Genomic DNA, 25,011 nt, shown 5'->3' with positions numbered 1-25,011 from the left:
CATAAACGTCACCTAAATAGTGCATTTGTTGGTGTTAGTATGATTTTTATCTGACCCTATGTCTTTTACTGATTTTGGGTGTTGGACATGTGACATAAACATTTCAGAGTCTGCATGTCACCTTAGGTAATATGGTATGGCCCTTCAGGGGGACCTTAGAAATACAAACAATGGATCCATGGTCAAGTTTGGAACTGTTCCAGATGTGGGTTGTTGTGACACATAATATGTTGTGAGGCAGCTGTCAATTACTTGATGGATGGCTCCCAACTGACCTAGTGCCCATGGAAAACCTATGTTATTCATGTGATAAGATACAGATGTGTAACCCCATATAAGCTATGCACCGACAGGGGTACGGTGCCCAGACCATCTTTGTACATGGAATGGACCCGATGACCATCGTCTAATAAACGTCTACAAAATAGGAACTTCGTCAGCTCTTCCTTTGAACGATACATCATCACACATCCTTCCTTTCAGTTGGGGACTATTTTCAGCAGCGGATGAATCCACATTTGGTGCTCTGGTCAGTATTCCTGGCAGCAGGATGATGTGTGTTTGTCTTCATGGTGATGAAGGAACATGTCAGCCAGTGCAGCGATGTGGCTCATTGACATGTTTCGAATAGTAACAACAGAGGTCTACGGCACAGAGGAATAAGATATATCAGGCTTTGGATACACACACAACACTTTAGTTAGTAGATCAGTTCATTGTTGGATTTGTTGACAAGAAGATACATAAAGAATATCAGCTGACTGATACAAATAAATAAAGAGAAGAGTGAGCAAAGAGCAAAGGACGATCTTTTCAGGATCTATCACAGTTAGAGGTTTAAATCAGCTTCGGATGTGATCTCCTACCAATCTCCGCGTCTTGTTAGCCCCACTTGGCCTTTTGATGTAAGAGGTCAGACGAGCCTTCGAATGACACCCCTCTCTCTCTTTCTCAGTTTAATCTTTCAATTAAAACCTGACCAGCAGCATCTGTTTGCTTTGATTAACAGACTTTCAGGCTCCGTCGGGACGATCGCCACTCCCCCCCAAATTAATTATCCGCTAGTTTTCCCCCCCATTTCCCTCCTTCTGTTAAAAGAGCTTTAATCTGCGGGGAACTCGAGGGTTTCTCATCATCACTGGTTACTGAGTGTAGATTAGATTAGATTAGGCCTCCTTCAGTTTCACATTTCATCCTGAGAGGAGGTCGGGGTCATCTCGCTTTCACTGCAATCCTCTCAGAGTTAACGCTGATGAAGACTGTTCTTATGTGTTTCATCAGCACTTTGTGCAGACCACTTAACTCTGGCCTCATTCTCAGGGTGGAGAACTGCTGCGTTTACACAATAACACCGAGTCTGACATGAGAACTAACATGAGAATAGAAAATAAACAATATCAAACATTATCTTTGTATTTTGTTTTTATTTTTTTTTTGTTTATAGGTTCAGTCATGAGGTTCAGTCAGTCATGCTTGTCACGTTATATCTCACTGAACATACAAACCTTCTCACAAGACCACAAGATTAAAGTCCAACAGAAATTAAACTTTTGTCTGCTGCAGCAACAGATCTGCTCTGTAAATCACGTCCTGTGTTCTTTGAGAAATAAATCATAAACCAAAAGAAGAAATTTATATTTTAAATTCTTTGATTTCATGATGGCGCCCCTTAGTTTTACATTCCTGTAATTATATACCATTCCATCATCTGCTTATGTAGCAGGAGCATAGACTGTATAAAGATATGGACGTGGTTACCGTGACGTCACTCGTTGGTTTCTGAAGAGCGGTTTTGAAGCCCAAAGCGAGCCGCTCCGGCCGTCGCCATCTTGGCAGTGTGTGACTCTGTCTAACTCCCAGCCAATCAAAAACGGGCAAAGAGGCGGGCCGAATGGCTGAAACAAGCCACCTAGCGGCTGGCGGACCTGTCACTCAAAGCAGCCATGTCCTGAGTTATAAAACACCCCCCGTACAGTTGTCATGAAAGAGGAAATTAGCTTTAGAGACTAAAACCGTTGTTTGTACCAGACTGTAAACATGTTTATGTAAAGTTGGGCATTTTAACATGGGGGTCTATGGGGATTGACTTGGTTTTGGAGCCTCAAGTGGTCGTTCAAGGAACTGCAGTTTTTGGCTTCATTTTACAGCCCCGGAGGTTTCTGCTTGAGCACAAGTCATTGTTTCAATACAGCCAATCAGATCTTTGCATAAAGTGATGACGTGTCTTTCTATCATCAGCAGAGCAGACGGTCACACTGAGCCTGACCGCATCCTGCTACGCAACACAAGAGCCACAGACTGTGAACAACAACCCACATTAGCTTTCCTGCTGAAGTCTCCGTCTTATTTTAAATTACAAACATGAACACACGTCTTGTCCTGCAGCTCAGCAAGTCGGATGAGCCACCAAACAAACATTCACCGCTAATGTCAGTTAGCAGCTAGATAGCAAATTAGCTTCTCAGCTGCAGCACATTCAACAGCAGGTAAACATACCTGCAAATGTCACTTCGGACCCGTTAGATGCTGGTTCGGTTCTTACTCTTCAACACTGCTGCTAACATCACGCTGTCTGTCCACGACGTGTCGCTGCAGCAGTTTGTTTACTTTGTTTCCGCTCTGTTCGCTGTGGTGGCTTTAGAGGCACTAAATTCTTTGACAAATTTGCATAATTGCGCTGGTAATCCAGCCTGCATGAAACTGTAGGACGTCAGATAGTTTACATGAACTGCTCATTTACATTCATCCAAACATTTCTACATAACGACACAGGTGGTCAAAACCTCCACCTTTAGTCCAGAAGTTGCTCTGGCTGTTTGTGTCTTGTCTGGTCTTTGTTTCTCACTGTCCTGTATATGTTGTATGTTCTTGATTATCAGGGTGAACCTCTGTCCGGTAACTCTGTCAGTGGCGCTCTGTGTATCGGCCAGCCGTGGCCTGGAATGGCTCGCAGCATCTACGGAGACCACCAGAGATTCGTCGACGCGTATTTCAAACCGTATCCCGGTCAGTGAAAATAAAACCCGCCGCCGCAGTGTTTCAGCAGCAGATTATGATTTGCAGGCTGTCAGCTGACATGTTTATCTGTCAGGTTATTATTTCACCGGTGACGGAGCGTACCGGTCAGAGGACGGTTACTACCAGATAACCGGCCGCATGGATGACGTCATCAACGTCAGCGGCCATCGCCTCGGCACGGCGGAGATAGAGGACGCTCTGGTGAGACACACAGCAGACATATCACTGAATATTAGTCTCATTATGATTTCTACAATAATTATACTCTGGTTTGTATATTTAAAGAAAATATTGTAAAAAAAAAACAACTGAAATTCATCCGTAGTTTCATCTGGACTCATCTCAGTCACGTCTCTTCTCACATTAAGTGAGAAAAAATGACATGAAATTATATTTATGATTATATGAAATTAAGAGATAAAATGATGAAATGAAATACTGAGATCAGATCAGATTAAAAAAAAATGTGATGATAATATGTGAGATGAACTATATGAAATAAAGAGATGGGATTTTATGAAATGATGTGATGATGATGATGATAAGGGGAAATAATATCTTCATCATCTTAATTTAAAACTGACATTTGTCTTCATTTTTTACAGCATAATCTCAGTCACCGTCGTCAGGTTTTCTGCCACCATGGACTCAGAATTATTATTTACTTTGTGATTTGGTGGTTTAGCTTCAGCAGCAGCTGGCAGACGAGACTCTGATCTTTGTTCAACTGGTGGCACTGAAGGGTTTTATACTGGTAGGACTGGGGGGTCACTAGACTGTCTGATCAGGTCGTTTCATTCAGACTGAGAACAAGACAACCAGCAAACAGAAAAAAACACAACTAAGGCCACATAACGACAGATTAGATGCTGAGATCAGATCAAATAGAATGAGATGAGATGTGATGAAGAGTAGAGATGAAGGATGAGATGAGAGTTATAAACTCACAGTTGGCCGTATATATCTCTACTTCAGTTTATTGTTTGTCAGCTGAAACCTGAACATTAACGGTTGTTGTTGTTTTCAGGACGAACATCCAGCTGTTCCAGAAACAGCTGTGATTGGAATCCCACATGACATCAAAGGAGAAGGTGAGTTAAAGCAGGAAACATCTGCAGTCAGACACAACATTAAACCTTTTGGGGTTTTTTTTAACAGTGTTTCATTTTCAATATTTTTGATGAGACTTTAGGAATCAAAGGTACAGAAGTAGACGATGTAGAAACTCACTGATATCAGCAGCGAAAGCAAATAGTTTCATTAAATGTGTGCATAAACTGATAAAGTTTGGAAAATTATAGATTTAAAATAGAAGTTAATAAAGTAAATCCAAATTCCATTCAAAACGTAGATATATATTTACTGTTATGATTATTTAATTAATTTATTATTAGTTTCTATCTGCTCTGATTGGACTTATTCATGACAAATGATTAGTATATATAACAAATATATAACAAATACAGCTTCACTCTGCAGGAAGATGTGAGTTTATTGTCCAGTAAAAGAGTAAAAATCAGATGAAACAGGTTAAATTAAAGCTGCAGGAGGTTTAGTCGGGTTTGATTAGTGACGCTCTGCCGCCTCCTGCTGGTCCAATCAGAGACGAGCAGGAAGGATTCTTCCTTTCAGGGTTCATGATGTGCCACAAACACAAACATTCAAACATTTCTATAAAATACAATATTTCAGACATTCAGGTTCTGCTCTGCAGGCTATTAGAAACTAAACATTAGATCATTAATACATTTTCAGCAGACAGGATAGAAAGGATCCTCTCTCTCTCACTGAAACTCTGTAAACATTCAAATATCCACATTGTATTTTAGCAGTGAAGTCAGGACGGTTTGAAACCCTCTTAACTAATTAATAGATGATATTTTATTCTATTCTACAGCTGCAGAAAATAATCTTATTTAAACCAATTGTGGTTTTATGGATAAAAATTTAGGATGACAGGATTAAAAGTTGAGCTCTGAGGTGTAAAACATGTGAATCATCCAGAGAGCTGATAAACTTTTTACTCTTTCAACTCCAGTGTCACCAGTTTATTTATTCACCATCTTGACTTTTCTTTAAGTTATAATCCTTCAGATTTCTGTCCTGGCCCACGGTTACCGATGTTTATGTGGAAAAGGCGCCGGCAGACGGCGGTCCGCTACCTCTGACTTAGATATCAAACAGGTTCCCACAATCTACATGCGAGACCACTTCAGTCTGCTGAGGGAACTAATGTTCAGTCACCAGCTGCCTCCACTTTCATATCATTCATCTAAAAGCATCTACATCTAAAATCCATATACGGTCACCAACCAGAACTTTAACGTTTCCCGTCTGGCAGCAGGAAATGTTACGTTAGCTGTTAGCACATTTCAACAACGAAGTCATTCAGAGTGCTTCACATCCAACATAAAAGGCATCCTGACAAAATGTAAAAGAAAAACATTATAAAAAAGACATTTAAATACAATTCAAAAGAGTTATTCAGGGGGAGTTCAGGGGATAAAAAAATAGCTAAAATAGAATAACACACATAAAATATGAGAATAAAAGTTATGGTGCAGTGAAAGCAAACAGAAAAGTCTTCAGCATTGATTTAAAAGAGCTGAGAGTTAGATTAGACCTTTTATTCAGATATGTTGGGCATAAAAACTGAACGCTGCTTCTCAAGGTTTAGTTCTGACTTATTACAAGAGGTCTGAAGACTTCATAATGTAGCAACTGACATCAGGGACAGTTGGCTGACTTTGTTATGATCATACTGTCGTTCTTCCTTCGCTTCAAAAACAATTACTTCAGTTTTATCTTTATTTAATTGAGGAAAATTCTGGCACATCCAGTGTTGATTTGTTCAGTGCACTTCCTCAGTGCTTGTATTGGACCAGAGTCCCCTGGTGATACGGTTATCTAAATCTGTGTGTCATCTGCGTAACCGTGGTAACATATTTTGTTGATTCTTTAATAATCTGAACCAGTGGGAGCGTGTAGATGTTGAACAGAAGAGGCCCCAGAATGGAGCCTTGGGGAACTCCACATGTCAGATGTGTAATTACCTAAAGACACAAAGTCCTTTAAGTAGGATTCAAACCAGTTTAGTACTGGTCCACAAAGTGCCACCCAGTTCTTCCAGTCAGTTTAGTAATATATAATTTGTAATACGTTCTGCACCTGTCAGTGTTGAAGTTGCTGTGGCTGAAATCCTGACTGGAGACATCAGAACAGTTTAGTGCCAAGAAGTTGTTTGCAGCTTTTTCAATGATTGTGTGTGTGCGTGCACGTGTGCGTGTGTGCTCTCAGTGCCGTTTGCCTTCGTGGTCCTGAAGGAGGGGTTTGGTGACGACCCCCCCGCCATCCTGCAGCAGCTCCGAGAACTCGTCGCCACCAAGATCGCCAAATACGCCGTCCCCGAGCACTTCCTGGTGAGCCGCCGCCCACCGTCCAATCAGCGGTGAGTAATAAAGCTCGTGAAGGCGTGAGTAACCATGTGTATCGTCTTGTCAGGTGGTGGCGAGGCTGCCTAAGACTCGCTCCGGGAAGATCATGAGGCGGATCCTCAGGAAGGTTGCTATGGAGACGACCGGTGACCTCGGTGACGTGTCGACGTTGGACGACCCGTCTGTCGTCACGGAGATCATCAAGGCTCACGAGCAGCACAGGAAGCAGCAGCAGAGAAAACAGGAGGAGAAGAAGAAGTAGGAGGAGGAGGAGGAGGAGGAGGAGGAGGAGGAGGGACTTTAAAGTGCTGAAAAGATAAAAAATATATAACAAAAACATTGAATTCTCTGCTACGCTGTGGAATTAATGAGCTTTTTTCTCTCTGGGAATCCTTGTGGTTCACTGTTCCACATCCTTTAAAGAGCTTGTTGGAGTCAGTGGTGTATAAATTACATTCATATACAAAAATCATAATATTATTGTTATAAACTGCAACAGCAAAAACATTTATCTAGAAACATAACGCTGCAGGATCACATCTTCACTCAACATAATGAGAAAATGTTAAATAACATGTTAAAGTTGCACAAAGTGTTGATACTGAAGGTTGTGTGTATTAGATATTAACGGCTGAAACATTAATGTATTTTTGCTCCAGCAGCTGGAAACTCAGGTCGACACGTTCACAGATGACAACTTACACACAGACATGTTTACAAGTAGTCTTGTTCCAGTTTTATCCTCATAAACATGTTTCAGGCTGTAAAAACTGAACCCTGACTGAGACCTCCTCAGTCTCTGGTGCTCATAATTTTGGGGGGAATCTATCTCCACAAGGAGCCACATAACCGTTCATTAAAATAACATTATTAAGATTTAATAGACTTTGCTGATGAGGTTCAGTTGAATGAAAACTGCTGCAGCTTTTCACTGAAGTCTTTCTCTGTTGTTTTCTGTCTGAATGTTTCTGCTCAGTAGAGACGGACGTCGCAGCTCTGAGAACAAATCAAAAGCACGTTTAAAATATCACGTTTATTTTGGATTTTTATCGAGAGAAAAGAAGAATCAAACCTGCCTTGTGAAATGAAATGACATCAATATTTTAATTCTGAGATCAAACTCACATTCTTGACTCACATAAAATCTGAACTTTGACATTAAATGTGGGAAATTTTTAGGTGTGAAACTGAATCAATGAAATCAGAACTGTGAGAAACTGAAGACGAAGAGTTTTATAATAATATTTGTATTCAAGTCAAATATTAGAGACTTTCCACATTCAGTGTTTCAATTCTTAATTATTTAATTCTTTTGTTGTGATTTTTTTATGTAACAGAGAAACACATTTATTGTGATGACACAAACAGATTTTTATAGATTTACAGGTTGAAGTTAAAACAGTTTGTTGACAGTTGATGTTAATAAATGTTAATAAATGTTGTCTGTTCATTAAATTCATTAATTGTATCATCTGCTCTGTAACATTCAGATGTAAATATACAGAAATAAATATTTACTAATAAACATGAATATATGTAACATTGTGATGTAATAGACTTATTCCCTTCATGTATTTTTATTATTTTATGTTTATTTCAGTTTGTTGTGTTTCTGGCTTCATTCCTCCTGTCGTGGTCGTGTCTTGGCGGTAACCCTAGAATAGCGAAACTCTCGCGAGATTTGCACGTGTTTATTGTGCGCGTTGCACAAAACAATGATGTTTTCTGATGTGACAGCGCTGCGGTTCAGGTCTGGTTTAGTCTAGTTTATGAAAAGACGGTTTGGATTCATCCTCTTTCTTCTACAAATCTAGGGTTACCGTCTTGACACGACATCCTTGTCGTAAAGAGGAGCCGTAAATTAAAACAAACTGTCGCAAACTAACCGAATGGCCGCTCAGTGACAACAACGCGGACGGGCAGCCGCCTGTTGTTGAGTCTGTCTGCCGGTTTTACACTTTTATTGACTTCGTGTTAAAGTTTAGTTTAATAAAAATGTCTTCTTCTGTGCAGCAGCTCGTGACGTCATTCATGGCGGAGTTCATGTCGTCGGCGGAGACGTTAATCTGTGACACACTGAAACCTGAAGACAAGACGGAGGTTCCGCTCGTTAACTTTGTTCTTTTTTATGTCATAATGATGAGACAGTGAGCTGTAATCAATAATCAATAATGGTGAATGTGATGCTCAGCTGCTGTTGAACATGTCGCTCTGATGATGATGATGATGATGAGTTTGTGTTTCAGGCCGTGATGAAGAGACTGTGTGCGTCTCTGCTGCAGGAGCTCAGGAGGCTGCTGGACGAGACGCAGCAGCACGACGGTAAATAGTGAAACTTCCTCTGTTGGTACTTTTACTTCCTGTCGTCAGTGAGAAACAGGTGGCGTTTCTATTTGTCTCTCTGCAGTCGAGCCGCAGCAGGACTCCGCCCCCCCTGCGGCGCAGGTGGAGGGAATCATCCAATCAGATGTTCCTCCAGGTGTATCCAGCCAATCAGAGCAGACGCCGACGGCGGGCAGCGGACGGACCTTCAGCTGCAGCGTCTGCAGCCGCAGCTTCTCCAGACAGACCAACCTGAGCGCTCACCTGCGGGTGCACGGCAGGCTCCGCCCCTTCACCTGTCAGCTGTGCGGTAAAGGATTCTCAGCTCAGAGCAGCGTCCGCGTCCACCAGCTCACCGTGCACAGCCAGCAGCGCCCCTACAGCTGTTCTTACTGCGGGAAGGTGTTCGGCACGCGGAGCCACCTGCGCACGCACCAGACGTCCAACCGGCAGCGCCGCCTGCCGCTCACCTGCTCGGCCTGCGGGGAGACGCTGGCGGCGATGTGCTGCCTCCGAGGACACCGACTGACGTGTCAGAAAGCGCACGACAAGTTCAGGTGTGCGGAGTGCGGGAAGGAGTTCTCCAAACACAGCTACCTGTCTGCACACCTGAGAGTTCACCTGACCGACAAACCCTTCAAATGTCCCACATGTCAGAAAGGATTCACCACGCGCCGCAGCGTGCACGTCCACCAGCGGAGCGTCCACAGAGGCCTGAAGCCGTTCAGCTGCAGCGTCTGCAGGAAGACGTTCAGCCAGCAGAGCGGCCTCCGAGTTCACCTGAGGACGCACACGGGCGAGCGGCCGCACACCTGCGAGCAGTGCGGCAACAGCTTCTCCAGCAGGAGCAGCCTGTCGGTTCACCGCCGCGTCCACACCGGAGAGAAGGCCTTCAGCTGCGACACCTGCGGGAAGAGCTTCAGCGTGTCGGCCAACCTGCGCCGTCACCGGCTCGTCCACTCCGGCCGCCGCGCGTTCAGCTGCGACGTGTGCGACCGCAGCTTCACTCAGGCCGGACACCTGAAGGTGCACCGCGCCGTGCACAGCGGGGAGTGGGCGTTCATCTGCAACGCCTGCGGGAAGGGCTTCAGACAGCGCAGCGCGCTGCTGGTGCACGAGCGCAGCCACGCCGGCATCAAACCGTACAACTGCGGCGAATGCGGCAAAAACTTCTCCTCGTCCACGTCACTGAAACGCCACCAGCTGGCGCACAGCGGGCAGAAAGCTCACACCTGTGAGGAGTGCGGGAAGAGTTTCACCACCGCTCAGGTCCTGAAGACGCATCTGCAGCTGCACGGAGGCAAGAAAACGTTCTCCTGCGACGTGTGCGGCCGCAGCTACAGCTCGCCGAACTACCTGAAGACGCACAGACGCAGCCACTCGGAGGGGAATCCCTTCAGCTGCGCTCAGTGTCAGAAAACTTTCTCCACGCAGGCGAGTCTCAACCTGCACCAGCGCACGCACACGGGAGAGAAACCGTACGTCTGCGAGGTCTGCGGGAAGAGCTTCAGCGTGGCGCAGAACCTCGTCAGACACAAACGCGTCCACAGTGGCGAGAAGCCGTTCGAGTGCGGCGTCTGCGGGAAGAGCTTCAGTCAGGCCAACAACCTGAAGACTCACCAGCTGGTTCACACGGGACAGAAACCGTTCAGCTGCTCTGCCTGCAGCCGCAGCTTCACCTCCATGAGGAGCCTGCGAGAGCACAAGTGTGTCTGAAAAAACCGTCAGCAGCAGGACGACGACGACGAGCGACAGATCAGCTGTTAGTTTACTGGTAACTGAAGGATGAAGAAGCTTGAACTCTGCAGACAGAAGAGCTGATTGTATCACAGACAAACAGGAAGTAGCGACGCTCCGCTCCTCAACTAGAAACAATCCAATGAAACGTAACAGAAATGTTTACACACACAGTTTAACGACGTCTACAGTCGATCACGTTGTTATTTCAACTGTTCGCTGCTGCACAACACTGACCTCTGACCTCTGACCTCTGACCTCTGGATGGTTCCTGTTTCACTTATTTGTCTGTTTTTTTACAAACTAAATCTAATTTATTAGAGAATTTATTTCATATGATCAGTTTGAGTCACTAAAGCTGCATCGATCATATTTAATAAATTCTCACTTTATTTCCTGACGATGTTCACAGACTCTTCCTCTGTTTGTTTTCTCTGGAGTAATAATAATAATTTCTGTTTAAACTTTAATAATAATAATAATAATAATAATAATAATAATAATGAGTGTTTTTACTGCTAAAAACAGAGTTTAATAAGTTTGTGTCTGCAGACAATGTGAATGTTTTGTAGATTGTAAATATTCCTCCTGACTGATGTGAGGAGAAACGTCGACGACAGATTTCTGTTTAAACTTTAATAATAATAATAATAATAATAATAATAATAATAAATCAGATCCTGATGAAAGAAACATGTTGATGAATTATTATTCATTTGATCCTGGTTCAGACTGTTTAATAGTTTTAATAAAGAAACATGAAGTTAATAAAATGTTGTTTCATCGTAGGATGAAACTGATCACTCACATCTACGGCGTATTGATCAGCAGTGACTCCTCCCTCACTGCAGGGGTCCAGCACTCAGACCTGGACTCGTCTGACCAGGTCTCTGTAGACCAGAACCGGATGTCTGACGCGGTTCTTCCTCACTGATCTAAATGCAGACGTCTCTTATTGAAGCAGCTGAGAGTCTTTGTGATCAGCATCAGCTGGACCTGCTTTAACACCTGATCATGTTAATTGCTTAACTGTATTAATTGTTAATTAGTTATGTTTCTCCACTGATGAGTTCAGGTTTGTCAGCCGCTGTAGATGTTTAATATATGAGCTTCTTTTTATCTTGATGTTAATATTTTATTTTCTTTTGCACTTTTTAAAATGTATTTTAATGTTTGTTTAATATTTACTTGAATGCATTTGTTTTTTCATTTTAATTCATCACTTTATTTTTGAAACTTCCAAAATTGAAAAAAATGCGATGCGTTTGTAAACTTTTATTTTGAAGTGACGCAAAGTACCGGAAGCTGATGGTCAACTGTTGGACTCGTCTCAGAGGATGTGGGAACGGAAATAAAACTGAAAAACGTCTTAAACAAACGTTTGGAGTATAAAGATAAATGAGACATTAGTCACGTGACTCCGTCCTCATATTAACATTGATTTTAGTTTTATGGAGCTAAAGAAACATTGAAATAGGACAATAACCAACTTACAGATATTTACTGACGGCTCAGAAACATCATGTAGAATTACAGACAGCTGAGATGATGATTGTTGGTCTGAAGAAGAAGTCAGAGACTGGGAATACTGGGAGGATTCATGTGGGATTAAAGGGTAATGAAATGCAGACAGGACAGCAAAAAGAGACAAATAATAAACATTTAATAAACTGTTTGGGAAAGAAATTACTGGAAGTTTGGCAGGAAAAGTAGGATGAGGACAGTAAAGGAAGAACAAGATAGACAGAGTGTTAAAGGAAGAAATAGGAGACCGGAAGTAGATCACACTGGATTAAATAAGACAAAATAAACTCACAAGCATGTGCACATTGTAATATAACGAACTAATTAATGCACTATGTGTCAAATATGATGATGAAAGAATTCAGCTGAGAGACCAAACAGGGAACTAGAGGTGATAAACTGATGGAAGTATTAACATTCTTAGTAAACACCGGAATGTTTAATTCAGTAGGTGATTATTTATTTATTTATTTATTTTGAATAAGCTACTGTAAACAGGACCCTGCGGTACGGTAGGTGGCGGTATAGTACACCTATAAGTGGCAATAAATGCGGCGAAGAAGAAGAAGAAGAAGGTGATGGCCTCCGTTGTTGACAGTCCCGTTCGTCGGGGCGCTCGGTGCTTCTCCTGTCCGGGTCTCCTGCCTCTGCACTCGGGTTAAACCTCCACACAGAGACCCGTTCCAGCTCCAGGCAGACAGCCGAGCCGAGCCGAGCCGAGCCGAGCGGCCTCCCCGTCCGGCTCCAGCATGAACGACGCGGCGGGGCTCCGGTTCCGGCGGCAGCACCGACCGCAGGTGATCACCGACGAGCTGCCGGAGCACCGTCACAAAGGCACCGGGTAAGACAGACACCGAGCCCGGATTACAGGAGATGATCGATATTCACCGAACAGACGCAGACAGGTCCGGTTATTGATTACCGGAGCTAGCTGCTGTTAGCTGCTGTTAGCTGCCTGCAGAGGTGATCAATCGATCAGAGGCTGATCGGTTTCTGATCAGACACTTCGCTGCTCTTCTTCTTGTTTAAACGTTTGTTCGTCCGCAGATATCAGTGAAACATATAAACTATAGAAACACATATAATATATATAAATACATATAAACATCATTTATATACACACATGACAATAATCTCACCTCACAACAACAATACTAGAAATAGAAAATAATTTTTAAATATATAATCAAAGTTTAGTCTTTTAATGTAATTTTTCCTTTTTTCCCTCATTTTTTAATCTTTTCTTTTAATTTAATTTTTGTGTTTTTTCCTCTCCAGATATTTATAAGACAAATAAAAATATTCTGTTTAGAACAGTAACGCATGTCTGTCTGATTAAAATGACATCTCCTCCTCCCTCATTAATCATTCCACAATATTTGAATATGCAAATATATCAAAGGAAGCAGTTAAGACTGTTTGGACTCTTCTCTGCAGATATGAGCAGTAAAACTGAGCCGAGAAGGTAAACAACCAAACAACCAATCTCTGAACATTATCAACAACTCATCAGAGCGGAGCTCAGCGGGCTGCAGCTCCTCAACACATCCAACCACGCTTCACACCACGAGCTACTCACAATCTCTGCTTCTGTTTGAATATGTTTACTGCAGGATGAACGGATATTAAATCAGCAGGGAGGGGTGATGAGGGATTTCGTGTCCCCTGTTAGATTCTATTAAACAATCGCTGACATATCTGGATCCTGTTAGTGGCAACAGGTCAGAGACTGACGGGGGGGCCATATGAGTCATATTATGATAATATGACTCATGCAAGGTGTGAGACACACCATATTCACTCAGTTGGTATATGTGGAGCTCTACTCCTCTGTGAGGAAGGATGTGTAGAGAAAAGAGAAGAGGACCCAGGATGGAGCCTTGAGGAACTCCACAGAAAATCATTTCCTGTGTTTAATGTGTTGAATGAGTCTCTGCAGGTTTCTGTTTCCTCTTTCAGCACCTACAGCGGGAAGGTGTTTCAGGTGACTCTGCTCTCTCTGGGCAGCTTTCTGCTTCTTCCTCTCCTGGTCATCATCCTCATCCTCGAGTCTCCCATCCACCCCGAAGTCCTCAGGTGAGCCCAGCAGAATCCTATTTAAATATATACTTTTCCTTTTTCTTTCTTTCTGATAAAGTTGTAATATTTGGAAAACATATTATTACAACTTTCTTCTCAAAATATTGGTGATGTGTTCACTGACTGCTGCTGGTTGTTTGGTGATGTGTTCACTGACCGCTGCTGGTTGTTTGGTGATGTGTTCACTGACCCCTGCCGGTTGTTTGGTGATGTGTTCACTGACTGCTGCTGGTTGTTTGGTGATGTGTTCACTGACCGCTGCTGGTTGTTTGGTGATGTGTTCACTGACCCCTGCCGGTTGTTTGGTGATGTGTTCACTGACCCCTGCCGGTTGTTTGGTGATGTGTTCACTGCCGGTTGTTTGGTGATGTGTTCACTGACCCCTGCCGGTTGTTTGGTGATGTGTTCACTGACCCCTGCCGGTTGTTTGGTGTCCTGTAGTCTGAAGGAGCCTCCTGTGATGACGGGCTGCTGGGAACCGAACCTGAAGCTCAGAGAGGCTCAGAGACTGTTTGAGGACCAGATCATCGGACCGGAGTCCATCGCCAACATCGGAGGTCAGTGTGTTCAGACGCCAGCTGACGGGTAGAAGAAACCGTCATCACACTGACTGACATCAGGGCAGGACAGTGTTCAGATAGTAAAGTCTTTACACCAGTTTGCAGATTTTTGGCAGATTTCCTCTGGTTGGTTTCCAGGTCACTGGTCTGTCCAGTCTGGGTCACATGGTCCACATTGTGAAATGAATCGTGAGACTCAGTTTTTGTATCTTTTCAGACTCTGTTCATCACTTTTATAGTGAATAAAAGAAAAAACCCAGTAAGATTTAGTTTGTTCCAGATTATTTAACTTGAAAAACAGCAAATATCAATAAATAAATAACAATCCTCAGTGATGAAGAACTTCGAGCCGACAGATGTTCTCTTCTGTCTGCAGATGTTTTGTTTTCTGGAACAGCTGACGGGAAGATCGTGAAGCTGATTGGTCGGAGAATCCACACAGTGACGAGACTCGGAAAACCGCCGTGTGGTGAGGAAAACCAGTTTAGTCTAAAGTTCAGATTAGTTTAACATTAAGTTATACTTATATATGTAATATGTATGTGTGTGTGTATACGTACATATATATATATATATATATATATATATATATATATATATATATATATATATATATATATATCAATCAATCACTCAGTTTAGTCTGGTCTAAAGTTTGGTTTAGTCTAAAGTTCAGGCTAGTTTGGTTTAGTTTAGTCTGAAGTTTAGTTTAAGGTTTATTGTTGGGTTCAGTAAGGATTAGTTTACTTTAGTTTGGTATATTTGATTATAAATTAGACTAGAGTTTCTATAAGCTTAGTTTTTAAAATTTTTAAATATTTAAACATGAAAAACACTTTAAAAACTGTCTGGAAGATAAATGAACTAAAACTAATTTACCTTCAAATTTAGACTAAACATGTAAATAAACAAAACCTTAAACTACCTGAACTAAACGATGCTGAAACTTATTCTCAGCTTCAAACTGAACATTTGAGTTAAACTTTGGTTTAGTTTCAGTAAAATCTGACAGTAATAACAGTCAGAGTGCCTTTGAGCAAGGCGCCGACCTTTAACCTGCTCACATGTTGACAGGATCAGATGTTTCTTCACTGTTTGCTCTGGTTGCTTCATTCTGGAGTTTCAACCGTTCAAACGTTTCTCAACCGTCAAAGTGAAGAAACAAAACAAACATGTTGAGACGCGTCTGACTGTTTCAACTTTCAACACAGTTCAGTGTGTTGAAAGTTGAAACAAGCAGGAAGAGATCAGATATCTGACTGTGACAGACGCTGTAGTCCCACATCTCTCTCTCTGTGATTAATCGTGTTTTATTTCCCATAAAAGTAAACAGTTCAGGTTTCAGACATTTTGTTTAAACACAACGTTCAGTCTGACTCACAGAGGGTTAAAATGAACTTTATTGTGGCGGTTCCTCACACAGGAAACCGCGTTAGTCACTGACACACTAATGTTCACTCACCATGAACAGCAGATGTGTATGGAAGCCCATTACTGACAAGAAAAAAAATTAATTAAATATTATGAGTGATAAAAATAAAAATATTCATGATTAGTCAAAATTATATGCAGACCAGCAGGCGTCATAATGACTAACTTTGAGTTTTGAATGAGCAGAATAAAACATTAACATGTTAAAACGTCACTATGAGGGATGTGCATCTCCATCACTGGAGGATCCTGACATGAAGCAACAGTTCAATATGATTCACCTCTATAGTGATGCAATTCAGTAGTTTGATTTTATTTCTTAAGCATACAGAAGATCATAAATTAACTGATAAAGTGCCATTTTTACTTGTCTTGTTCTCTGTCTCCAGTTTACGTGTTTACGCTCCGTCACCCAAACAATTACTGTCACAATAGTTGAATAATGCTACGTAGCTGTAGCATGCTAGCGCGCCTGAGAGACAGTTTACAGAGGAGGAATCAATCTTAATATCAAGTTATTGGTCGCATTTCTAAATAATAAAGGTATAGAGCCTCTACGAATAATTATTTATAAATAAAACAGGTTTCACTGATGCAAAGAAATTGGAAACGATGCATCGCAAGTTCATCCCCGACTGCTTCCTGTGCACTTGTTTAATCGGGTCATTGCATCGTGAACGTTTATGTCGGTGAATCTTCCCATCACGAGTCAACACTGTTGTTAAATGATGTCTTCTGTTACTTTGTGCCTAATAACCTAATAATTAAAAAGCAAAAATTAAGTGATATTAGTTTGTTTTTGTTTTCTTTGTGACACCTGCTGGACTCCATAAGTTTAAAATAATTAAAATGTTTAAATGTCAGATGTATAAAGGTTGACATACTGTCAAAATGTTTACTGATTTAAGTCATATTTAACTTTGTATATCATCATTTGGATTTTAAAAAGTCAGAATTGTAACTTTAGTATCTCATGATTTTTTACTGACTCTTCACTGGCGATGGCGTTTGGCGTTTCGAAGCCTCTAGTTTGGCAATATGACCGTCGCCATCTTGGATTTTTGGAGCCAGAAGTGACCATATCTGGATGAGAGGGTGGAGCTGACGCTAACACTAGCTGCTAGCTTGGTTAGCATGGGTCATTTACAGTCTATGGTTAACTGTGATAATGCTAATGCTATATTTTGCTAGCAAAAAAAAAAACAGACTGAAAACCATTAAAACAAAATGTTCTCACCAGAAAAACTGAACCAGACGCTGAACAAGACTTTTTTAGACCAAAATATGACTTTAATGAACTGAAAACACACTGAAATAGCGACGGCGACGGCTAAACTCTAAAGAGTTGAAACTTCTTCCTCATAAGTGCAAAATTGTCTTCACACATAGAAAATCAAAGCTTCAGCAAGTTGTTGTCTTTTTTTTTTTTTAACTTTTAAACAAATTTGCTTGAAATTATTGATTTGACAGCATCTTTTTTTTAGATTTTTAATCTATTTTATACTTTTATCTTCTATTTTGTCTGTTTTAGTTACTTTTATATAATTTGGCATTTTAATTTGGAGGGATTTATGAGAAGTAGGTGCAATAACAGCGCAATTTCCCTTTGGGATTAATAAAGTAAGTTTAAAAAAAAAAAAAAAAAGAACTTTAGTGTTTTTGTTGTATAATTAGTGATGTGGATGAATTTGTGCGCTGCAGGATCCAGAGAGGACGAGTCCAGCTGTGGGAGGCCGTTGGGGATCCGTGTCGGACCAAACGGGACTCTATTTGTAGCCGACGCCTACCTGGGTGTGTTCGAGGTCAACCCCACCACAGGTGAGTGTGTGTGTGTACGTCATACCGCTGTTTGTATACGACGGTATCAGGATGTCATGAAGGCGTTTTTATGATTACTGTTATTATTCTTATGTTTATTATTTGAAGAATGAAGGAAGTGATTTATGTCTCTTCAGTCTTTCAGTGTTTGTGTTTTTTCTCTGCAGGTGAGTCGACCCGCCTTGTGGCGGGCGGTCAGGTGGTCGCCGGCAGGAAGTTGTCATTCATCAATGACCTGGCGGTGACGCAGGATGGCAAGAAGGTGTACTTCACCGACTCCAGCAGCAGGTGGCATCGCAGAGACTACATGCACCTCATCATGGAGGCCACCGCCGACGGACGGTACGACACACGACATAAAACACTCCATAGATGAAGAAACTGCAGTGTAAATTCTCAAATTGTTGTTATTTCTTAATTTCCCTCTTTTATAAGAACATGTCTTCATAAATTAAGTATAATGTTCGATTCTAAAGCTCAAATTCCATCAGTGCAACAGAGTTGAGTCAGATTCAAACCTCTCTGTTTAACAACAATTCTGTTTTTATTCACTCGTTCATTCCAGTCGTGTTTGTTTAAATTATGTCTCTCAGTCTTCAGTTAAAATATGTCAGAAGGTTTTTAATTTCTTGCATATCTAACTAAAATAAATAAAATATCAGTGGTGCACATGTTTGAAATACCCGTTACTGTATATCCCATGTGGTGTTCCACAGGGTTCAATACTGGGTCCACTCAGCTACATCATACAACAACACGGTATAATTATTCATATTTACACAGACGACACACAGCTGTGCATATCATACACCTGATGATGCTAAACCGACGTGCAACCTCTCTAAATTAGTAATTTGTACAATTTGACGTAAAGCACTTGAAGCTGCAGGTGTGCTTTAAAGGTTCAAATACAATTATTATTCACATTCTCACTGAAAGCTTCCAGCTGCTCGTTCCTCCTGCTAGTTTAATAAAAGCATCATCATGTGACAACGATGCTGTTTCCTGTCAGCGTTTTGGAGTTCGACACGGAGAGCAGAGAGCTGACGGTCGTCATGGAGAACCTTCGATTCCCAAACGGCATCCAGCTGCTGCCTGACGAGGAGTCGGTGCTGGTGGCAGAGACCACCATGGCCCGCATACGCAGGTAACTCACCTGGTTCACCTGACTGACCTGGTTCACCTGGCTCACCTGACTCACCTGACTCACCTGGCTCACCTGACTCACCTCACTCACCTGACTCACCTCACTCACCTGACTGACCTGGCTCACCTGACTCACCTCACTCACCTCACTCACCTGACTCACCTGGCTCACCTGACTCACCTCACTCACCTCACTCACCTGACTCACCTGACTCACCTGACTGACCTGGCTCACCTGGCTCACCTGACTCACCTGACTCACCTGGCATTTATTTACTATTAGAGTACTTTATAACATCTGTGTATAACTGAATGTTAGTTTATTTCATGTTGTTGATGTTTATACTCATTCACACCTCACATCAACTGGTTTACTGGTTTACTGGTTTACTAGTTTACTGGTTTACTTCTCTGTGTTGAAGCAACCAGCCTGGTGTGAACAGGCAGCGCACGAGTAATAATAAGTCGTGATGAACGTTATGTCACATCTCTGTATCTGAGGACGTGATGCAGGAGGATGTCACTGATGGTAGCTCTCTGTTGCCACGGAAACAAGCAGCCTGAGCTGAGAGTGTGTGTATGTGTGTGTGTGAGTGTGTGTGCGAGTGTGCGTGCGTGCGTGTGTGTGTGAGTGCGTGTGCGTGTGTGTGTGAGTGCGTGTGCGAGTGCGTGTGTGTGTGCGAGTGCGAGTGTGTGTGTGTGTGAGTGCGTGTGTGAGTGCGTGTGTGAGTGCGTGTGTGTGAGTGCGTGTGTGTGTGCGAGTGCGTGTGCGAGTGTGTGTGTAGTGGGAGGTGTTGTCGACTGTTTATTTGTGACTGTTTCTCCGCCGACAGACTGAAGCTGAATTCATTCTGCGATCTGAATGTTTCATCATTTAAAAGAAAGTTTTTATTTTATTTTATTTATTTTAAAAATATTTTACTAAACAAAAACACTAATAAATTCAGTTGTATTTATGTATCATCAAATCATAACAGAAGTTTTCTCTGAGGCTGCAACCAAACAAAATCTTGGTCGACTGACATAATCTTTAACTAATTGATTAGTTGCATGGCGGGAGGGGGCGTTTCTCTGTTCTGTATTTCTCTGTGTATTGTCTTCAGGCTAGGCTAACCCATTGTTGCTAACTCTGGAGCTAACCTCCTTCACTTTTCCAGCATTTAGAGAAACAACAGACGTGACTTTTTAGCATTTATTAACTGACACACTGTAGTCTGTACTGCACTGACAACTCACTACTAACGTCTTCCTCTGCTCCGCTCGCATCCACCGTCACCGTTTTCTTTGAGTTTATTAGACAGACAGGATTAATGTGTAGGATTTCATCTCTGGTTCTCATCTGGAGCAGAAGGTGGCGCTAATGCACCTAATACGCTGGTTACCAACCGCCGTTATAAACCAAAAATAAGTTTTTTATTTTTCAAACAGAGTGGTACATCCTGTCAGCCGAGGTGTTTCCTATCTGTGCAGCCGAACACAGCAGCTCCTCCTCGGACTGTTTCACCCTGACGGTCCCGGTGTTTCCTCCGCAGGCTGCACTTCACTCAGCTGCCCGTCAGACCAGCTGCTTCTTCCCGCTTTAACCTGAATAACAAACCGGGGCTCGGTGCTCCGGTTGGATCCACACGGAGAGCCGAGGCTAACGTTAGCTGAGAGGCTAGCGGAGCGTTAGCGGCAGCACGGCCGGAAGGAAGCACAACCAGCTAGCCTCTCCGCTAGCCTCTCAGCTAGCCCCACAGCTAGCCTCTGCTAGCCTCTCCGCTAGCCTCTCAGCTAGCCTCTCAGCTAGCAGCAGCAGCGGGTCTGACGGGCAGCTGAGTGAAGTTCAGCCTGCGGAGGAAACACCGGGACCGTCAGGGTGAAACAGTCCGCGGAGGGAAACAGTCAGACGGAGGAGGAGGAGAAGGCGACATATCGGCTGCTCATTATCGGCAGAATTCACCGATGCTGATATTTCATTTCAGAGCTTATATCAGCTGATACCGATGATAATATCGTGCATCCCTACTATAAAGTTATACATTTGTCATTTTTATATACAAAAATGTGAATCAGCTGCACAAAAATAAATAAATTCATACATTTTATTTCCATTTTTGTATATTCTGGGTCTCTTTAGGAAGATAAAACGATGTTTTTACTGCTCTCAAATCTAAAAATGGATCAAATACACATTGTGTTCAGCGTTGACTTACCATCATAAATACTTTTTATTTCTGAATATGAAGCATGAAAACGCCGCCGGCTGTCGGTGACGTGTGTTCAGGTCTCGTTCTTCATGTGTCTTTAATCCCGGTTCCTGTTTGTGTGTCAGAGTCCACGTCGCGGGTCTAAATAAAGGTGGGATGGACACGTTCATCGACAACCTGCCCGGTTTCCCCGACAACATCCGGCCGAGCTCCAGCGGCGGTTACTGGGTGGCCATGTCCGCCGTGAGGCCGAACCCCGGATTCTCTATGCTGGACTTCCTGTCCCAGAGACCCTGGATCAAGAAACTCATCTTCAAGGTGAACAGAGACCAGAGACCAGTTGAACTCATTATTGATTCATCTAATGTGAATATTGATCCATATCTGATCAGCTCTGCTTAGTTCGACAGTTTGATCAGTTTTGTTTGAAGTTGCAGATTTTATTTATTTTGCAAATGATTTAACAAATTAAAACTGAAAAAAACAAAGATTTGTTCTCTTCAAATCATTTTCTCAGAACTTTCTGGGATGTTTTTCCTTTGATTTTATTTATTTGTTGATAAATAAAATATATAACAGACAAAACAAAACTAACACACCCTTCCTCTCCTCCTTCTCTCCTCCCTCCTTCCTTCCTCTCTTCCTCTCTTCCTTCCTCTCTTCTTCTTCTTCTCTTCCTGCAGCTCTTCAGTCAGGAGGTGTTGATGAAGTTTGTCCCTCGCTACAGTCTGGTGGCGGAGCTCCATGACGGCGGCGTCTGCACGCGGAGCTTCCACGACCCCAACGGTCTGGTGGCGGCGTACGTCAGCGAGGTCCACGAGTACGACGGCAGTCTGTATCTGGGCTCCTTCCGCTCGCCGTACATCGCCAAACTCGACCTGCGAGACGTCTAAGAAACCGACCAATCAAACGGACGGACATGTGACGCAGCGTCGGTCTGTAACGGTGACGTCGTGACGCAGCAGGAGGCGGAGCTCCGTCAGCAACTTATTGACGACTGTTTGATGGATTAACAGGAAATGAAAGAGACAATAATCCCACTGATCACCACTTTCAATCATTTCTATTGATTTTGTGTTCATGTGTTCATGTTAGCATGTTAGCATGTTAGCATGTTTCTGTGGGGGGGGGGGGCGGGGTCAGATTAATGACCTGTTGGTCTATTTTTTGATTGGATGATAAAGAAGCTGCTTGTGTTTAATCAACATTTAACAGCTTTTGCTTCTTTTGTTCATATTTCTCAGTGTTGAGACTCGGCGGCGCGTCAACGAGCCGTCGAGTCGCCGCCTGCTCACGTGTGAACTAGTCAGAAAACATTTCAATATTCATGAACGACAGACGTACGAGTGACTGTGATATCTCACAGCTGACTCATGAAGCCGGTGAGAACAGGAACACAGTTTAGCGTGTTGTTAAGTTCACAGGTTCGATATGTGACGTCGCAGCGCTGGAAGGATCTGTTAGCGGTGATTCAACCGCGGCTCTTCATCGTCTGAGGAGGAGCTGCAGCTTTGATTCAGCTTCTTCTGCTGCTGAGACGACTCTGATTCTACATTTAACACGCTTAACGAGCAGTGAACAAATCATGCAAATTAGGTAGAAACTGGATAATTTTCATGATGCATAAACTGTGAATCTAGTTAGAAATTCAACCTGCAAGTTGTGCTAATATGCTAAAAAACCAGCATGCTAACACAGCTAACAGTCTGCAGAGATGCTAACACAGCTAACAGTCTGCAGAGATGCTAACACAGCTAACAGTCTGCAGAGATGCTAACGCAGCTAACAGTCTGCAGAGATGCTAACGTAGCTTCAGACTTACAGTGTTGCTGCAGCAACATGCAGATGATGTCATCACTTTAAACACGCTGCGTGTGTAAATACACTATAAAAAATTAAACTTGTACAATAAGAACTGATTCTGATTGGCTGAGACGTGACGTGATGATCCCGATGCTGCAAAGTTTATTAATAATAATCTTGATTTATTTTCGCACTTTCAAAAACAGGTACGAAGTTCCCGACAAGTAAAGCTGATAACTGATCACATAGTGAGATGCATAAAATAAATAAATTAAAATATAATTGACAGTATGAAGGAGGGAACATGCTGGTTTATTCTGAGTCTTCTTACCAGAACCAGTAAAACCAGTGTGGACTCGTCACACCTGCAGAGTTTTTATCCAACAGGCTGTTTTATTGATGAGTCAGTAAATTTACTGTGTTTATTGTTTCATATTTACGAGTTTTTCAGTGTAGAAGCGAGTCGGCTGTTTCAGTAACGAGAGTTTCTCTGATTGGTTGAAATAACAATAACAATAATAATAATATTTAAATATAAATCAGTCGATATGATTGGAAGCAGGACTTTAAGGAAACGTGTTGAACTACAGACGTTAGTTTGGCTCTAAAAATGAAATTTAATAATTTTTTATTAAGATAATATGTTTGCAGTTACATATTAAGAAGGATATATATATTTATATATATTATATATATATATATATCATCTCATTGAGTCTAATTTTCAGGTATTTAACAGTAATTTTTTATGGTGTAATTTGGTAAAAGCTTCAGTTTTTAAGAAACAACCAAACAGCTAAAATGTAGTTTTTAACATAAAACTGAACTGAAAACTAAATATTTTCCGTCAGTTGAATAATTATCAAGAGTCTAATTTATTATTATTATTATTTGCAAATGAATAATTAAGTATGAACCGATATATGAGGAGCGACTAAACCAAACTATCAGTTTTTCTGTTTATAATAATTTGTACTAAACTGCATCAAACCTCCTAAAAACGAGACGTTAAATACCTGAAAATCTCCAGTAAATTTGTATGAAATTAAAGAAGCTGTAAAATAAAACCTCTCTGCACCTCTGTGCTTCCATAGATGTTGAGTTTTATTAAAACAGCTGTTGGTGTTTTAACTGGAACCAGTTAGTCAGTGATTCGGCTCGATGACGTCAGACAGTTCAATCTGTTCATTCTAGAGACAAACGAACCTGCAACAACAAGCTTCTGTTCCTGATTGACTCGTTTTTACTTTCAGAGATGTTTGAAGGTTTTTGTTGTTTTTTATGTTTGAGTCGTCGAGACGAAGCTGCCAAATTTATTTTAGTCTCCTATTTTTGTACTAAAAGATCTTTCACCCGAAGAAACTGAGCTGTGATGTAAACTTTATTTCTATCAGATGAGTTTTGATGTGTATTTTCTTCTTCTTCTTCTTCTTCTTCTTCTTTTCCTCGAGTCGTTTGTTTTTCAGCTTCCTTTGAATAAAACCTGCAGTTTAAATGAAACTCGTGTCTGATTGTTTCCACTGAAACATAAAACCAGCCTCATTAATGGAAACATTAATGGATTGAAAAGTTTTTAGGGTGTTAAAAAAAAACATTAAAATGTATAAAAACATCATTTAGACTGTTTATACTGTAAAAGGTTTCATTACATTTGTTCAGCACTTAAAAATATATTGAAGTCTGTTTGTTTATCTGATAAATATCCCGTTAAAAACTCATCAAAATACCTTCATTATGTCATTATTCATCTGTAAATACGGTAAAACAATAAGAGACTTGTTTCTTAGATATTTAAGTAGTTTTATATAGTGAAACAAAAGTCAGATTCTGGTTCTGGTGTCAGACTGGTTCCAGCTGCCTGCGGTACTTCCTGCTGACCAGCAGGCGGCCTCGTCGACACTCGTCCGTCACTAAAACGCTGAAACATAAAAGTTTAAACTACAAGAAAAC

General features: G+C 41.8%; 3 protein-coding genes across 3 annotated transcripts in view; all 3 read left to right on the top strand.

Annotated features, from left to right (window-relative positions):
• acss1 (acyl-CoA synthetase short chain family member 1) overlaps nucleotides 1-6,723 on the top strand; it is a 34,152-nt gene extending 27,429 nt beyond the window's left edge. Inside the window, exons 10-14 of the mRNA XM_067610974.1 lie at nucleotides 2,880-3,006; nucleotides 3,092-3,219; nucleotides 4,046-4,109; nucleotides 6,316-6,437; nucleotides 6,520-6,723. Of these exons, the coding sequence (XP_067467075.1) occupies nucleotides 2,880-3,006; nucleotides 3,092-3,219; nucleotides 4,046-4,109; nucleotides 6,316-6,437; nucleotides 6,520-6,714 (636 nt within the window). The 3' untranslated portion in view covers nucleotides 6,715-6,723. The remainder of the gene's footprint in view (nucleotides 1-2,879; nucleotides 3,007-3,091; nucleotides 3,220-4,045; nucleotides 4,110-6,315; nucleotides 6,438-6,519) is intronic.
• Nucleotides 6,724-8,103: 1,380 nt separating this feature from the next.
• On the top strand, nucleotides 8,104-11,698 carry LOC137197512 (zinc finger protein 658B-like). The gene is made up of 3 exons (XM_067610971.1): nucleotides 8,104-8,552; nucleotides 8,699-8,774; nucleotides 8,860-11,698. Exons 1-3 carry the CDS (start codon nucleotides 8,448-8,450, stop codon nucleotides 10,488-10,490), a joined length of 1,812 nt encoding a protein of 603 aa, XP_067467072.1. The 5' UTR covers nucleotides 8,104-8,447; the 3' UTR covers nucleotides 10,491-11,698.
• An 880-nt stretch (nucleotides 11,699-12,578) lies between these two features.
• Nucleotides 12,579-22,542, top strand: apmap (adipocyte plasma membrane associated protein). The gene is made up of 9 exons (XM_067610972.1): nucleotides 12,579-12,876; nucleotides 13,995-14,111; nucleotides 14,556-14,671; nucleotides 15,051-15,143; nucleotides 17,807-17,923; nucleotides 18,091-18,265; nucleotides 18,936-19,070; nucleotides 21,384-21,576; nucleotides 21,942-22,542. Exons 1-9 carry the CDS (start codon nucleotides 12,785-12,787, stop codon nucleotides 22,149-22,151), a joined length of 1,248 nt encoding a protein of 415 aa, XP_067467073.1. The 5' UTR covers nucleotides 12,579-12,784; the 3' UTR covers nucleotides 22,152-22,542.
• Nucleotides 22,543-25,011: the final 2,469 nt, after the last annotated feature.

This window comes from Thunnus thynnus, chromosome 14 (genome assembly GCF_963924715.1).
Source record: "Thunnus thynnus chromosome 14, fThuThy2.1, whole genome shotgun sequence".
Classification (NCBI taxonomy): domain Eukaryota; kingdom Metazoa; phylum Chordata; class Actinopteri; order Scombriformes; family Scombridae; genus Thunnus; species Thunnus thynnus.
The sequence above is the reverse complement of the archived record's forward strand: the minus strand, read 5'-3'. Positions and strand labels throughout refer to the sequence as shown.

Excerpts from the sequence above, each read along its gene's own strand:
- apmap (XM_067610972.1), top strand. The coding sequence starts at position 12,785 with ATGAACGACGCGGCGGGGCTCCGGTTCCGGCGGCAGCACCGACCGCAG. Across the intron at positions 12,877-13,994 it reads CACCGTCACAAAGGCACCGG|CACCTACAGCGGGAAGGTGT; the intron begins GTAAGACAGACA and ends TTCCTCTTTCAG. Across the intron at positions 18,266-18,935 it reads GAGGCCACCGCCGACGGACG|CGTTTTGGAGTTCGACACGG; the intron begins GTACGACACACG and ends GTTTCCTGTCAG.
- LOC137197512 (XM_067610971.1), top strand. The coding sequence starts at position 8,448 with ATGTCTTCTTCTGTGCAGCAGCTCGTGACGTCATTCATGGCGGAGTTC. Across the intron at positions 8,553-8,698 it reads AACCTGAAGACAAGACGGAG|GCCGTGATGAAGAGACTGTG; the intron begins GTTCCGCTCGTT and ends TTTGTGTTTCAG. Across the intron at positions 8,775-8,859 it reads CGAGACGCAGCAGCACGACG|TCGAGCCGCAGCAGGACTCC; the intron begins GTAAATAGTGAA and ends GTCTCTCTGCAG.